The following is a 17,178-nucleotide window of genomic DNA, read 5'->3' on the forward strand; positions in this document are numbered from 1 at the left end:
CTGTTTCACTCAGGGCTCGATTGGTCTCGCTCTCGCCAGCTTCGGAGCAGGTACTACGCAGGCGCAGAGGTAGAATGCCGAGCAGGACCAGGAGAGAGGCGGGGTCGGGGGTGTGTCTGGGCAGCAAAGTACAAACCGGAAGTTTGTGCGCAGGCGCAATGGAGGAGTGTGAGAGCGTAAGTCGATCTTGTAGAGCAGCAGCCATGGCTGGTTCAACGCCGGGGCTGGTGGGGAGGCTGCGGCATTTGTGTTACCGGTATCAGGACTACGTGAAGCGGCATCCAGCGGCCACTGCTCAGCTGGAGAGTACCGTGCGCGGCCTCTCTTACTTGCTGCCAGGTAGGAGAGACGAGCACAGTTGCAGATGCCCCCGGGCAAGCTTTCTGTATCCATAGGCTGTCATACTATTTTGGCTCCCTTCGAATCCCAAATGGGATTCAGGCTCAGCATTTCTAACAGTTCGGCAATAGGCAGACGTCTGGCAGGTGAAGCTTTTTAACCCTGGAATTCTAGTGTTGGAGAAGGCTTCACCTGTTGGATTTCTTACTGTGCTTTTAAAAAATGGCCAGCAGGTTTGTCAGGAAAAAAGGTAATAGCCACAGGGGAAAAATAAACAATACTGCTGTCCTTCTCTTAAATCTTTCAACTGGCCTTGGATTTGAAATAGTGATTTGGAGAATGATTTTGGCACTTTTTAAAATTACTTTTTAATTAGTTGCAGAGCTTGATCTCAATTGAGATGGCTGGCTCTTTATCTCTCTGTCGTCTGCTATTACAGATATATGTTAAATGTCTGCAGCTCAGTGCTGTGGAAACTGCAGGTTTCAATCTCTTAACTTGGCAACCTCTTTCGAAAGTGTTTGCATTGTGCTTGGTGCTGCGGGACAGGTCTGGTCTCTTAATGACTGTGGTCACAGACTGGAGGTTTAATTTCTTTCCATTCCACATGAAGGGTCTTAGGAAATAAAAGCAGAATCCATCTGAGCAGCACTTCATTCATTGATTATGAAATCAAGATCATTCCCATTCATTTATCCATTATCTAATATTTTGAAGTATGTGGCTTTTGAACAGGGAGATTGTCTTTATTATAATTAACATTAATTAATGGTGGGAGTGCCTAAGTGTAAGATCAATATGCTGAAGTAGTGATTGCTAATAACAACATGCTGTGTGTGAATGCAGAGAGACGCAGAATGCAGCTCATTTGTTGGTCTGTTGATTATAGGTAGTCCTTGAGTTATCACAACAATTGAGCAAAAAGTTATGTTACTAAGAACCCAGCTCTAAATTGCCATTTTGAAGTTAGGTAATTGGAGCTGTGCATAATATCCCTAATGTGGAAATAATATTAATGTATGCAAAGGCATTGTGACTCTTGCTATTTTATTTTGGTTTTCTCCTCTACCCATAATAATTGTTTTCTTCCTATTTAACTATTTAGTAAAGTTTTCAGACCTTTTCTTTAAATAATTGTAAGCAATTCATATTTAACAGTAAATATGTAAAACTGATACATTTTAAAAAGCTTTTGAAGACCAAATTCCAAAGTCAGGATGCTATTATAGAGAAGGCACTACCTGTGTTGATGGTGGGATAGATACAAAACAAGGACAAAAGAAGTAAATTATAGATAATTTCATAGAGAGGGGGCTTTTTTTAGAATAGAAGTAAATCTGAATAAGAAAAAAAAATGCCAGTTCTTTGGTCAACGCTCATCAAGGAAACCATTGTTTTTAAACTATTTTTGAGGTGAGGTTTTAGTGATTTTAATGTTGGAAGCTGCTCCATTCAGTTGCCCCAATTTCTTTAAAGGGATTAAAGGGTCATAAAACAAAACAAAAAAAATGCCTAGATTCTAGCTGCCTAGAATCACTATGTGTGAGTTGGGGAACCATATAAATTTGTTTAACAAATTTCTGATTATATTGATCCATATGGTCTTTGTTATATATGTTAGATGCAGTGTAAAACCTTAGATTACAGTTCAAAAATATTATGACAGACAGGAAAGCATGGACTAGTGATTTGTTAGGAGTCTGAAAATATATGTTTTCCATTGTAGAGGAACCTGTCATACTACTTTGAATTAGTTAAGCGTATATATAATTCAGAATAGATGTGGGAAATGTAGTTGGGCAATATGTTGGCTTCATTGTATAACTGTTGCTTCACAGCTGCTCCCTCAAAACTCTTTCATTGACTGTTCAGGTTTCATTTGTACTTATTTTTACAGGTCGATTTTCTGACTCTCATGAGCTGTCTGAACTTGGTAAGTAAAACTGCTTTGAGGTTTTAAAATAGTAAAATATCATTGGGTTCTCTCAGAAGTCCATATGGGATTGCATTAGTGGGGAAAAGATACATGCTTATTGCATATCCTGGGTTATTCTGAAGGTTTTAATGTAGAATATAGATTTTGACTTTAAAAACTGGACTGGACAGCCATTTGTCTGAAATGGTATAGGGTTTCCTGCCTGAGCACGGGGTTGGATTAGATGACCTCCAAGGTCCCTTCCAACTTTATTATTATTATAATTATTATAACTCAGTTTCTAGCTTGCAGCTGAGTTGGCGACAGGGTCCGTGCACCTCCAGTACCCTGAGATCAGGTTGCTAAAATTGAGTGCCAAAATGTAACTTTCAGTAGCAGAGGTTTTGGTTTCCCTCCACATAAAAACATTAAGGTGGAAATGATAGCAGGAGGCTTCTGGGAGGGAGAATGCTCTCATTTCCAGTTTTAATTTATATCCCAAAAACAATGTAATAGTCAGAACTCATGTTATCAAAATCTAGCTATTTCAGTGCTAACATTTGATAGCACAATTAGAATTTGAAGGGTTGGAGTTCTCTATATGGTACTAGGTTTCCATCATTCCCAATTTCTATAACTACAGATCATACAGATCAAATTTGATATATATTATATTCCAATGCATTTTAAGAGTACTAGTTTGGAGAAGGCTGTCTTAAATAAGTTATCTATCAATTAAAAAAAATAATCCTTTGAGTCAAGTTTGACCCCTGGTAACTATATGAATATAGTCTTATTGTATGGTAGTGGTTTGACCTTTTTCCATCCGGGATTGTTTTTGATTTCCCAGTCTAGCTTATAACTCTGATCTATCTTGGAGGTCTTTCATCCAAGTAGTAACCAGGCCTGGTTCTACTTAGCTTCCAAGTCCAAACAAGCTCAGTCAGCTGCCTAATGAAATATTTAATTCAGCACTGCTGTAAAAAATTCAGATTGTCACTGAAAAAAATGTTAAAAGAAAATGGCAAGAAATATTATTTTTGAATAATTTTATATATAAATCGATATTCATATGAGCATTCCTAGAAGAGGATCATCTGATCCCATTCTTTACCATTGCCCAACTTTGTAAGATATATCTCAGTTTAATAAGCTGCAGGCCCTTCATTCTCCTTTTATGCTGGGCTCAGAAATGGTTGCTTTTCTAGTAAAGATAATTTTTCACTTTGTCTCTTACAGTATTAAAAGTCACCTTCAAAATATGGCTTCTGATTTGCACTGAAGTCATTAATCTCAGTTTTCAAAAACTGTAATAACTGATCCAAGGTTACAGTTACAGTTATTACAGATCAGAGTTACAATTACAGTTATTACAAACCAACAAACCAGTTACAGTTATTACAGACCAATGATTTTTTTCATTTAATCATATAGAGCAACTCTAATCTTATGTTATGTCTTATGCTTGCTTCATATTTGCCATGATGCAATCATTTGAATGTAGCCAATATTTGAACATAAGCTAGAAAGTTGAGAAATAAACAATTTCAAGATAGTGTTAATTGACTTCTTTCAATGTGATGGGTGTGGCGAGAAATGCATATGCTTGTACAATTGTATTTTCAAAATAATGAAATTACAATAGCTTCATTCCTTGTTACACAAATATCTAGCACAGCGTAATCTGTTCATTCATATTTTCTTGAGGACATAAAGTTTTCCATCCTAAAAGAAGGAATTTCTTGTCCTCTGCAAAAACTCTTAAGATCTTTGTGTTCCTCAATCCTTAATTGTTTTTGTTTGATATGTAGCCTAGAATAAGGTATCAGTGTGGATCTCTTGACCTAAATTCTGTGTTTTGTCCATGATAAGTTTCAAACTATTTAAACTTATTATTGTTCATCAAATACCATGAACAATTCAAATAATTTTAAATTATCTTTAAAAAAATTTGTTAGTATTTTTGTTTCAGAATGATTGTGTTATTGATTTTTCTTTTTATTTCTTAGCCTATTTATGTCTGATCTATATTAATAGTTCTGAGGCTTGGATAAAATGAATAAAAAACAATATAACAGAATAACAAATGTAATGAAACCAGTATTGTACTTGTTTGGCCCAGGCAAGCAACAGTGCCCCATAAATAAGTTACCACCACCAAGGGGATCTTCTCCCATTTCTATGTAATATTCTTCTCACAGAGAAAGTCAGAGAAATGAGCAGTTAGCAGATTTAATACTTGAAAGATCAAGGACACGAATAGTCTATGACTCTTTAGTTATTCCTACAAACCTGGTGAAGTATGTTCCATAACATATTTAGTCTTTCTTGAAACTCCAGCAAAGCTCTGCAGAATCAGGATTTTGCTTGAATTTGCAATTTGGCTCCTGATGTCATTTTAGAAATGTTTATGCTTTTGCATCACAGAACCTATTATCAAAAATTAGGGCTATTTTGAAAGGGAGTTGTGAATTAATGCACTCTGTTCCTTTGCTTGGCTCCTATGGAAGAAAGCCAAAATGTGACCAAGACTCACATTTCAGAGGAAATGCAGAAATAACAAGAATAACTGATTTGAATACAACTTGGGCTTTGAAATAAAAGTATTGTTAAGTCAGCGATCTCTTCATTTTCCAGGTTCTAATAGGAAAAAAAAAGTAGCTTTTTACTTTTATTCCTTTTTGATTACATTCCCCCTCTCCAAATGTCATCTTCTCTTTCTCAGTATATTCTGCCTCCGGTCTGCTGGTCCTACTCAATGACTGGATTCTTCGAAAGGAACTGCAGCAATCCCTCCCAGTGGTAAGAAAGTTTTGCAGGCCGAAGGAAGTTACTGTGAGCGATTTCTTGTATTTCGTCGTCTTGATACTTTGACTCTGAAGCTTCTACCCAAATTAAATTTGGGCTGTTGATCTTTTTGCTTGCAACCTTTAGCATGATAGATGATGAAGATTACCATAGGGTTCAGCTCCTGAAAGGTTTAGAGCAGCCCAGCCCAATTTATAGAGGGGAAAGGGCCATATTGTTAAATTAAAAATCATTGCCTAAAGCAGTGGTTCTCAACCTTTTTAATGCCGTGACCCCCAACCGGTCGTAAGTCGAGGACTACTCAACCGGTCGTAAGTCGAGGACTACTCAACTGGTGCAGCACCGTTTGCAGAATGGGACTTTTGGCGGGCTCAGCAGGGCAGAGACAGCCTGGACAATTCCTATTGGCTTTTGAAAGCCAATAGAATTAGACTCTATTCAAGAGAGTCTATTCTATTGGCTTTCAAAAGCCAATAGAATAAAAGGGAGTAGCACAGCTAAGGAAAAGGGAAAAAAAATGGCGGACTGCGTTGTTTGGCGACCCCCGTGAAATGGTCGTTCAACCCCAAATGGGGTCCCGACCCACAGGTTGAGAACCACTGGCCTAAAGAATACAGGGTAGTCCTCATTTTAGAACCACAATTGAACCTAAAATTTCCCTTGCTCAAGCAAGGCGGTTGTTAAAGGAATTTTGCCCCATTTTTTTTCTTACCATGGCTCTTAAGGAAATCCCTGCAATTGTTAAATCAGTAACAAGGTTGTTATGTGAATCTGTCTTCCCCATTGATTTTGCTTGTCAGAGGGTCTCAGAACGTGATCACATGATCCCAGGACACTGCAATTGTCATAAATACATGCCAAGTTGCCAAGTGGCCAGGTTTTGATCACGTGACCATGGGGGATGCTGCACAAATCATAGGTGTGAAAAACGGTCATAGATCATTTTTTTCAGTGCTGAATGGTCGGTCACTCAACGAATGGTTTAAGTCAGTGATGGCGACCTTTTAGAAACCGAGTGCCCAAACTGCAACCCAAAGCCCACTTATGTATCGTCAGATATTGGATGGGCATGGTCCATTGGGTGGGCGTGGCTGTGGTGGTAACGGCAGACTAGGTGGAACTAAAAAGTTCAATCAATCAATTCCAACTTTGCGAGATCTTTTTTTTTCCCCTGCAAGAAGTTGAAATTGATTGATTGATTGATTGAACCTTTTTTTTTTGCACACGGTAGAGACCTAAAGTGAAAAGGTTTTATAAAACCCAGCTGAAAGCCTAGGACTGGGGCAAGGGCGTGCGTGCCCACAGAGAGGACTCTGCTGCCACCTGTGGCACGCGTGCTGTAGGTTTGCCACCACGGGTTTAAGTCAGTGACTACCTATACCTGTTTAACAACTGGCCAGAGCAGCAGCAGCACTGGTGTTGGCAACAAGGCTTGGAGGTGTGAGAAGCTCTTAATGTTGCATCTTTTGAGATGGTGGATGAATTTATTAACTTTTTAAAGAACCCTAGTGGGTCACACAAGGGGTTCCTTAGTGGGCTGCATGTTGTGCAGGCCTGATTTAGACTAACGAGAGAAGATGTGATCTGAATAGAGTCCTCGGTGCTGTCTGAGCTAGATTGTTTTCTTGCAGATGTTCCGTTACCCAATTAGGTGCACTGAAGATGTTATTAGTTGGGTAAAGAAGGTCTGCAAAAAAGAAAGAAAGAAAGAAAGAAAGAAAGGAAGGAAGGAAGGAAGGAAGGAAGGAAGGAAGGAAGGAAGGAAGGAAGGAAGGAAGGAAGGAAGGAAGGAAGAAAGAAACTTGGAGAGAAGCCAGGATTCCGTGGCAGATAATTCTCCTCTATTAGGGATCCAAGTGCTTGGATTCAAATGGCAAATGAGGAAGCAGTGAAACTGACTTTCTTTGCTGGGGAGATAAAAGGGATTTCTTTTCCTCCTAGCGAAAGGAGACAAAGAAGACCCTCAACATCGCTGCCTTCCTCATTTAGGCCAGGGGTTTGCAACTTTGACAACTTTAAGACTTGTGGACTTCAGCTGCCAGAATTCCTCAGCCAGCTATGCTGGCTGAGGAATTCTGGGAGCTGAAGTCCACAAGTCTTAAAGTTGTCAAGGTTGCAGACCCCTGATTTAGGGCACCAACAGTAAGAATGCACCAATATTAAGCAGCAGGTCGGCTGATGGGAACAGAGCAATCTGCAATGTGCAGAGATACAGCTTCCTAAGTATCAACTGTCGCTTTAAGAACCTCTTCAATTCGCTGCCACAAAGCTCTGGCACGCAGGTCCCTCCCCCCCCATGCTGGCAAGTGGTTGAAATGGGATGAGTCAGACGGAGCACAAGTAATTAAAATTGAAAGTCCCACATACCACCCCCAGCAGATCACCTGATTGCTTTTGGATGGAAGTGCTGGTCACGTTGCACCCTCATTTCTCACAACAGTTGCCTCTGCACGGTAGAAAGGATGTGTGGAGAGAGAGAAAGTAACTAGCCTAACTTTTGTAAGAATTACCAGGTCTGATGCTTGCAGGAAGGAAAGCTTTATTAAGAAAACAGCATTATGATAGGTACTTAACATCTGTCTGCAAGTAATGGGTATTGTCTGTTTTCCTCCATTATGAAAAAAGAGCAGCTACACAGGTCAGAGAAAAGGAAAAAATACAATAGAAGAGATGAGAGCCTGAGAATATTAGTCTAACCAATAGGAGACCTGTTACCCAGAGATATAGAAGTAACTCAGACAAGGAAAGGGCATAGAAAAGCAGAGTCTATCTGCTAACCATCTCTATGTCTATTGACTCTAGTGATCAGTGGCTTTATAGATGCAGAAAGCTGGTGTATCCAGAGTTCAAAATACTGAGAATTAAAAGAAAAACCAGTGTTTTACTATACATTGAAGCTAGTCATACTGAGTCATCTCACAGGCTTGTTTGCCTTTCCTGTATAGCCACTTTCCCAGCAGAAATTGCTAACATGGCTGAGTGTTCTCGAATGCCTGGAGGTCTTTGCCGAGATGGGAACTGCCAAGGTGTGGGGTGAGAATGGCCGGTGGGCCACTATTGTCCTCATCCAATTAACCAAGTGAGTGTTGAACGTAGAGATGGGGAATCCAAGGTTGCTTGGCCTCTTATCAAAATGCATGTGATTGGCAAAAGAAACAGGGTCTTTTTATTGATAGATCCTAAGTGCTTATAACTCAAGTAGACTGATTGTGTGGCATGTATAGTATAAACCAGGGCTTTTCAACCTTTTCACACATTGTACCACTTTTAGGATATGGCAACATCCAAGTACCACCAGTCGCCTAGCAAGGTGTCAAAAACTTGATGACAAAAAAAAAGGAAAAAAGTGATAAAGTACGGGTAGTCCTCGACTTACAACAGTTCTCTTGGTGACTGTTTGAAGTTACAATGGCACTGAAAAAAGTGCCCCCAAAGCTACAGCTGAGCAAGACTCCTGCCTGCCCACGCTCTTCTTCCTGTCCAAGGTTTTCATTGTTGTGAGCATTTCTGTTGAGGATTGGCAGTGGGGGTGGGGTGGGGTGTTTAATTTTTGTTCCCCCTGTCTGCTGGGTGGTTGCAGCAGGTTTTGGTCACTTCACATGACCCTGGGACACTGTTACTGTCAATAATATGAATCAGTTGCCAAGCATCTGAATGTAAATCACAAGACCCTGGAGATGCTGCAACATTCCAGCTGAGTGGTGCTTCTTCTGTGCTCAGCAGAAGCTCCAGGATCAGTGCCGAGCTCCAGCTGGAGCCTGGCACTGATCCTGGTGCTTCCATTGAGCCCTGACAGCCCTGCAGCTCCAGCCATCTCTCGCTCAGGCTTGTGCGGTGCTGCCACCGGTTCAGCTCATTCCCCTCACCCATTACCACTTTTCTAGGATGGTCGCATACCACCTGCCAGGTGCCAATGTACCACAGGTGGTACCCATACCACTGGTTGAAAAGCCCTGATATAAACCACACGGTTTTTACAGTAAGTTCGGAATAACTTTGGGCTCTTGCCAAATCTACTTGATTTTTATTTCTGTCCAAAATGGTATGTAAACTTTCTGCATGATAAGTGACTATGATTTTGTATAAGCCTCCTAATTTTCATTATCCCAAAACAGTTTCCAAGAATGACCACAGGGTCAAGATGTTGGGAGTGTCTGCCAACACTGATGCTCCTTTAGCATCTTGATTGTGAAATTGTGTGCCTTTGTTGTTTATAACCGTGCCTTGCTCTGACCCGCAGAGCCATTTTGCGCCTCCTGCTCTTGCTGTGGTACAAAGCTGGTATCCAGACCTCTCCTCCCATTGTACCACTAGACAGGAGACAATCACTGTATCAGAAAGGTGAGTCAAAACCAATTAGTTAATCAGCATAATCAAGGGGAATGGAAGATGTTCTGGATGCTATTGAATTATTGTTGTGTCCTCCAGTCTTCCAAATAACCCATACTTGGATAATATCAGCAAAAATATTTTGTGGATTTTTTGTATTACTCTATATTAAGTATTCATTTCCAATGATGCTGAGTTCAGGCCTGAAATAAATGCATTTATTTGTGTGCATGCAGGGACATGGCTATTAAAGAGAACATCATAGTTACAGTGGTTATTCCACATTTTTGCAATCATGTATTTTTCCATTTGGGGAAAGTTTAGAAGGAAATAAAAGGACTTATGGTGAGATCACTACTGAACAAAAATATCATTAGCTCAGTTCTATTTATTCACCAAAAAGATAAGTTTGACCTGACTAAGGAGCTGAATCTCAGTGCTTTGAAAAAGTAAGCATAGCCGCATTCTCACAGACTCCTCTGTAGATGGTTAAGGAGCTTTCAGCTCTACTTTGCCATCCCATTTTGAGAGGAAAAGACCCCACTATCTATAAATAATGAGAGCAAATGCCTAAAGGGGTTGTTGTAGGCAATTTCTTAATAAATAGCCCAGGACGATCAACTTCTGTTTATTGCTCATATTTGTATACTATACACTCAAGGTAAACCCACAGAGAAGTTGCCTTGAAGTTCTTTTCTTTTAGCACAGATGAGGAGGACTCCTGGAGCCTCATTCTTCAAAGTAGGCATACTAGAAAGTTTGAGCAACATTTTCTGGGGACCTGCCTAGATCTGCTCAGCGCTCTGCAGAGTTTTCCATTCCATTTGGAATGTCGGGTATCTCCATGCCTATTCTTGACGGGGGCCTGACTCTGCTACTGGATCATCTCAGTGGGAGAATTGTGCCCTCCTCTGATTGTAGCCTTACATAGCTATCTTTTGACAGCCCTGGAAGCCAGCTTAGTAGGAAAAGAACAGATCTTTGTGGGGAAGCGCTGTAGTCGGGTAGTGCGGTCTCTCGAAAGCAGTAAGTATCATTCTAGCTTGCTTTTTTTTTTGATGTATGTATGACTTTTTCTGGCCAAACATCTCGCTGGTTGCTGATAAATATCCATTCTTTTGTCTGAATTTCAGCCCCTTCCTTGCACTCTAGACATTGGGGTGAGCCTCAGCAGCGTGAGAAAAAGCAAAACCAAAGAGCAATGGAGAGCAGCCAACTATCAACACCTTTGGGCAACCAGGAGACGCTTGCTGAATCCATCTTTGTTACCCGTCCATTGTTGCACTGTATCCTATTTTGACTTTCAGTGGTTCTTGTAGTCTGTTCTGTGTACCACTAGAGAGAGCTACTGCCTTAGTATGAATTGTCTAGTTCAGAAGGGTGCTTATTTCCAGGCAGGCTCTAGATTTTGTTTTAGTTATCATTAGAGATACAGAAAAATACGGCATACTCCATTTAATCCTCCAAGGAACGATTGAAGGCAAACAAGGTCCAGGCAGAAGAAGAACATCATACCTTCAAAATCTAAGGGATTGGTTTGGACAAAACTCAGCAGCACTTTTTCGTACGGCTGCTGATAAAAACAGGATCGCCAACAGGATTGCCAACGTCCGATAACAGATATGGCACAAGAAGAAGAAGAAGAAGAAGAAGGAGAGATACTACATGGTGAAGCAGTGAGGAACAAGATAGTTGTATTGATTTTAGATATTTGCAAACCATATTTTAGGATAGACTACGTTAAAAAGTCTTGTACAGTGTATGGTCACTGAGAAATAAAATCCATTTTCTTTGGTAGAGCTGTCTCCCAGATCAACAAAGCTCACCTAATCACATAGAAATAAAATTAAGAATATTGCAGCTTCTGCATCCTATGCTACCAAGGAACATGTATCTTTATATATATATATATTGCTACCTTGCTCAATAGTAGTAACTGTGAGAGGGATCTCAGAGTCCTAGTGGACAATCACTTAAATATGAGCCAGCAGTGTGCTGCAGCTGCCAAAAAAGCCAACACAGTGCTAGGTTGTATTAACAGAGGGATAGAATCAAGATCACATGAAGTATTAATACCACTTTATAATGCCTTGGTAAGGCCACACTTGAAATACTGCATCCAGTTTTGACCACCACGATGTAAAAAAGTTGTTGAGACTCTAGAAAAAGTACAGAGAAGAGCAACAAAGATGATTGGCTAAAACATATAAGGAACAGTTGCTGGAATTGGGTATGTCTAGTTTAACAAAGAGAAGGATGAGGGGTGATATGATAGCAGTGTTCCAATATCTCGGGCTGCCACAAAGAAGAGGGAGTCAAGCTATTCTCCAAGGCACCTGAAGGCAGGACAAGAAGCAACGGATGGAAACTAACCAAAGAGAGAAGCAACCTAGAACTAAGGAGAAATTTCCTGACAGTTAGAACAATCAGTGGAACAACCTACTCCAGAAGCTGTGAAGGCTCCAACGCTGGAAGTTTTTAAGAAGAGACTGGACAGCCATTTGTCTGAAATGATATAGGGTTTCCTGCCTGAGCAGGGGGTTAGACTAGATGACCTCCAAGGTCCCATCATCATCATCATTATTTGGGAAAATTGAGAAAAACCCAAATAAGGCAATAGAAACTGGGGATTTCTGTTATAAAGAAATATACAGTATTACAAATTAGTGGTATGTTTGAATTTTAGCCATACTCTCAAACTTCTTGAAAAACATTGAGCCCATCAGTTGTATACTACTTTCAGGCCTCGGGGGTGGGCAAGCAGGGTGTTTTGCCTGACACCAAATTTAAGGCAATGCCAGCATGGTCCTTGCAGCTTGATGTTTACTGTATGTACCTTCTCTAGGGAGCGAGTGAGGGAAATAAGAAGACTGAGCTCTTGTCCATTTTTTGTTGGAAATACATCCCACTGAATTCATATAGCAGTAAGAAAATGATTTTTTTTTTGACAGTATTTCCAACTATAGAGGAAGTTAAATAGCTAGTCAAGCTCCAGACAAGCCATGCAGCTTGGCATCACTGCATATCTGACCACTGCAATGGAGAAGGACAGGACGAAGATATTCTTCACTCAGGACAAAATTTGCTGAGGGGTAATCCTGTAGACATCTTAAGTAACTACAGTAAAACATCCTTCTCGTATAGTTTGAATGAGCAGTACTTTCCCTTTCAAAAAAATATTCAGAAGAGAAAATAAGGGAGTTTTTTTTCAGTGCCTCTTTATTTTTAATGGGAAGAAATTGAAAATAGTTGTTGAGAGAGGGAGCAACAAAAGGGAATTGGACCTTTTCAGTATTTTTTTTTTTTTTTGGATCCATAGTACTTCTCCATTGATTTTCATCCCTTCAGTTTCTTCTGATATTTTATTTAACATAACTCTGGTTATAATTTAGCCTGCCTGGATTTAAGATTTTCTGTGAGGAGTTCTGTTTCCTCTTGCTTCTTTGTTCCTTAATGTTTGTTTGAAGTACTGGGTTTAGCAGTGTGGGGACAAAAATCTTGGAAACCGTGGCTTCTATCAGGCATCTTGGATGTTGCAAGGTCAGTTTGGAGAAAAGCAGTCTTAGTTAAGTTTTATTCTTACCTCTTCTTATAGCATACATTTTAATTTCCACTTAATAATACCTTTGGTCCCAGCTGAGAGAGGACAAGCTGCATTTCCTTGAGAGGCTGGAGAACTTTGTTTATTCAGTTTAAATCCTGCTCTTCTTTTCAAGCAAGTACCCAAAGTAGCTAAACCAAATACAGATGTAAACCTTTTTCAAAGTTAATTTTAAACTTAAAAATTAGAAGTTTGATGAAGGACATGCTGTTTAGCTGCTCTTCTAAATGCAGATAGGGTGAAAACTAAATACTGCTTTTCTTTTTTTTGTAGTAGTAGTTTCTTTTTATATTTTTGAGAAGGTTGAAAGTGTCTGAAGTTCTGAAACTTTTACGATTAAAACGTATCCTCAAAATCTACAAATAGCAAACAGAAAATTAAAAGGAATGCTTTGGATCAGACAGCAAGGCTGTGGTCTTGTTGCTCTGAAGCTGTCAACTGGGAATGGAAGAGACGTTTTTCTCTCTGAAAAACTGAAAGTAATTGCAATATGATTGTGAGAATGCCCACAATCATATAAAATACCTTTAAATCTCCTTGTATTTTCCTCCCTATAGCTTGAGTTTACTGAGTGAAAAGAAAGATCTCAACAAACGTGAACGAATGGAGCTGAAACGCCGGACTGTCCTGCTACTATATTATCTACTAAGATCCCCCTTTTATGACAGATACTCTGAGTAAGTCTGCCAGCTTCTGCAGAAACAAATGTCCTCCTGACTACTTATATAAGTAAATATACAGGACAACAATTTCTGCCTAAGTCAAATTGAGATCATACGTTTTTGGATGGCCAGAAACATTAGAAGCCAGTTAAGAAAAGAGCACTATATCTATAGAATTCTCACTCTGGAGAAGAGAGAAGGAAGGAGGCCATCCTTGGGTGCCTTCTCAGGGTCTGGCCCCAAGCTCCCCACTTTGGGCAGCCTTTGCTAAAGACAGTGCATTCACCTAGCTGCTTCCTCTGCCATTGCCAGGTATAAGGAGCATCCATCTGCATCTCATCAGAGAGTCAGATGCCAGATGCACCAAGAAAAGCTCCATCCTCCCTATTCCTTGGCACTTCAACTCTTTCCTCCAACACTAGCCTCCAAAATTTTTTTCCTGCTGCCAAGCACAAAAGTGGCTTTTTAGGCATCTTAAGAGTCTCTCAAAACCAACACTTCTGTTTTTGTCTCAAGGCAAACCGGAACCATCTCTGCTTCAGAAAGTCCCTTTGCTCATGGCAGAGTCCCCAGATTTGTCCTTAGAGAATAGAAGGCTATTCTAAGATCTATTCCTGGAGTCACTATGGCTTGAGCTACTAGTAGCTACTGATGTTATTATTAGCACATTATACTTCATGGGGGTCTTGCACAAGCACTTATTATTTTAGACAGCCATGGTTTGAGAAGGCAGAAATGTAAAGGCCTGTGAAATCTGTAACCTTGCTGTGGTTTCAAGAGAGCATTTGTTGTTGGAAAAGAAGTCACTAACCTCTTTTCCTTCTTCCCCCCCCCCCCCATATGCCTTTGTAGGGGCAGGATCCTCTTTCTTCTGCGCTTGTTGGCGGATTATGTTCCTGGCGTTGGCCTAGTGACTCGTAAGTAGAAGCCTGCGAGGTTTGTTTTTTTTTTCACAGATAGTTTTCATCAGTGAAGGAAATCATGAGGATGCAGTCCCATCTTCTTTGTATGATTGTCTGAAGAATCTCTGTATAATTCCACGAGGGGGAGTTGAAATGACTATAGATGAAGGCAAAGTTGGAAAAGTTGAGCTTGTTTGACATTGCCACTGAGGAATTTGAAATTCTCCTCAGAATCTCTAATTGGCTGCTCACTTAGTTATGTTGACACTGAGACATTGGACTTGTTTTATTAGGCTTGCTTAGTGGAAGATGCCTGCTATGTGCAAAACCTTCTCTGCCATTATTTTGTTAACATATCTGCAACCAGGGGGGTCAAATGTTATGGATCTAGCACAGTGTTTCTCAACCTTGACAATTTTAAGGCATGTGGACCTCATCTCCCAGAATTCCACAGCTATCATTGCTGGCTGTGGAATTCTGGGAGTTGAAGTCCACATGGCTTAAAATTGTCAAGGTTGAGAAACATTGTCTAGCATCTGAAATATTCTGGGCAATATCTAGAAATGCAGATACATATGTGAATAAGATCAGTGCATTACATTCACCCACTCTCCTGTAAAGCTATTACTTTTTTAAAAAAATCAGGCTGAGTAATAGGAACCTAGAAACTGGTAGGGATTTATGACTTTCTTGACATTCCTATCACATCACCTGCCAGCCTGCTGTACAGACTAATTTAGGGGGTTAAGAAGTGATCTTGTGTATTTAGTACATGGTCAACTCATTTCAGTTTGCCCTCTTTTTTCCCTATTGTCAAGGCTCTTAGCTAAACATAAAAATCAGATGATTTTTTTCTCGACAGGATAATTTAAAGGCTCTGGGAGGGAAGGGCATCACGAACAGCAAATTTTGGGAATTCAGTCAGCAACTGGCTGCTTTAAAATTTCTCTCCCTCTTTATTTCCTTCAATTTCAGGACCTTTGATGGATTACTTGCCAGCCTGGCAGAAAATTTATTTCTATAATTGGGGCTGATCTGGCTTCAGCTTGAACTACTATACAACCCAGAGAAGATTCGAGCTGAAAGCTTGTGCTGACAGAGTGACTTTATATGGAGGAAAACAATCATGAGACTTGGGGGAAGAAAAGGGGCAGCAGCACATCTCTCTATGACTTGTATTAATGGTTTTAGGGAGAAGAATAAGGCTTCTTCTGACTTTTTTTTTTTAAAAAAAAATGCCTTCCTGTAAGTGCTACAAAGACGGCTTAAAATATGTATGCTGTTTCTTTCCTCTTTGGTAATAACTGGTTTCAAAGCATGGGACTTGGGTTGGGAGGGATGCAGAACTCTTTTTGTAAGCATTTTGTACATTAATGTGGATTAATAAAGCCAGGGGACTGCGGTACCTTTGGGCTAATTGGTCTGGTCTCTTGAATGCTCAGTCGTGAACTGCAGGAATTAAACCGATGGGAAGCAGAAGAATTTCAAAGCAATGCTAGGAGACGGACAAATGAGTGAAATGTTGAATTGATTGTATTGTTTCATTTACGAACAAATGAAGGAAATGAAAACTTGGCAAAAGCCCGCCCTTGCCTCATCTTTTGAACTCTGTGCGTTCAACAAGTTGTTGCCAGTCTTTATGCAAACCAGTGTGCCTTTTGCTGCACAAGGAGGGTTGTCTCCCTCACTCCGTTTTTCTTGATTAAGAGACACACTCTTCTACGGTCCAACATATGGTTGTGATTGAAAAGAATAGACTCCCCTTTTGACCAGCTTAAATAGCAGCTAAGTATATTCTGTGTTTTTCCCTCAGTATCATAGTTGACAGAACGTCCTAACTGTGCTTCAGGAAAGCCAAGAAACAGGAACGTTGCAGTATCCAACAAGTTTTATTCACTATGTTGAAAACGAAGTTAGCACTGGGAGGGACCTTGCTCCAGCGCTCTAAATACACCACACCACCACGCCCAGAGTACACACCCCAATTACCACTCATAACGAGATTCCACCCGTGCTACGCCCAGCCACGTCCACCCACACCACGTCCAGCCCAACCAGCATGTAAATCCATTATTACATCGAGTCCAAGTGTTGCATTCACACCATTCTCCTGCTATCCCAGCGTCTAAACCTGTCAGACCCAGCGTCCCAGCCAAAACTATAACAAAGTACGCTTCCCTAATTCAGCCCCTCTCACTCGCGGCAATGCGTAGCGGTTGTCCGAACGTCTGCTATCCATGTTAGGTGGTCACATGGTCCGCTTGCCTGCCGCTGTAGAGGCGCCAGTAACAATCTTGTAACAGCGTTGGCGGTGTAGCTCACGACGCCATCGAGATCGACGGAGTGCCTGGATCACCCGTCGTAACAGTCAACGCCGGACATAGGGATATTGGCAGGTAGGTATCACTCTGGGTCTGACAATAGTGGTCCACATGCCAGTCAGCTGGAGCTTGTACTACTCAACTGGAACTATGGCTTTTTTCTCTTTCTCTGCCCTTAAAATGTTGCCTTATAAGGGAATTTATTCTTCCCCTTAAAAATATTATGTTCCTATCTCATGTGTTACAAGGCCCTGCAGAAAAGCCAAAGTCTGGGGAACTGAAAGAAATGTAATTAATTAAT

General features: G+C 40.6%; 1 protein-coding gene across 2 annotated transcripts; it reads left to right on the plus strand.

Annotated features, from left to right (window-relative positions):
* Positions 1-143: 143 nt before the first annotated feature.
* PEX16 (peroxisomal biogenesis factor 16) lies at positions 144-15,973 on the plus strand. Of its 2 annotated transcripts, XM_039358644.1 has the most exons (11): positions 144-339; positions 2,237-2,272; positions 4,980-5,056; positions 8,008-8,141; positions 9,303-9,403; positions 10,337-10,417; positions 10,525-10,677; positions 12,859-12,931; positions 13,550-13,669; positions 14,507-14,571; positions 15,532-15,973. In XM_039358644.1, the coding sequence occupies exons 1-11, from the start codon at positions 159-161 to the stop codon at positions 15,588-15,590; spliced, it is 1,080 nt and encodes a 359-aa protein (XP_039214578.1). In that variant the 5' UTR covers positions 144-158; the 3' UTR covers positions 15,591-15,973. The 2 variants fall into 2 exon arrangements, with proteins under 2 accessions (XP_039214578.1, XP_039214585.1); XM_039358651.1 differs by lacking the exon at positions 10,337-10,417.
* Positions 15,974-17,178: the final 1,205 nt, after the last annotated feature.

Source organism: Crotalus tigris, unplaced genomic scaffold (genome assembly GCF_016545835.1).
Source record: "Crotalus tigris isolate CLP2741 ecotype Arizona unplaced genomic scaffold, ASM1654583v1 scf7180000017576.4783729, whole genome shotgun sequence".
In the NCBI taxonomy this organism is placed as follows: Eukaryota; Metazoa; Chordata; class Lepidosauria; order Squamata; family Viperidae; genus Crotalus; species Crotalus tigris.

Bases quoted from the DNA above. Each gene is read 5' to 3' on its own strand.
- PEX16 (XM_039358644.1), top strand. From the start codon at position 159: ATGGAGGAGTGTGAGAGCGTAAGTCGATCTTGTAGAGCAGCAGCCATG. The intron at 8,142-9,302 runs GTGAGTGTTGAA...TCTGACCCGCAG, and splicing joins GTCCTCATCCAATTAACCAA to AGCCATTTTGCGCCTCCTGC. The intron at 10,418-10,524 runs GTAAGTATCATT...TCTGAATTTCAG, and splicing joins AGTGCGGTCTCTCGAAAGCA to CCCCTTCCTTGCACTCTAGA.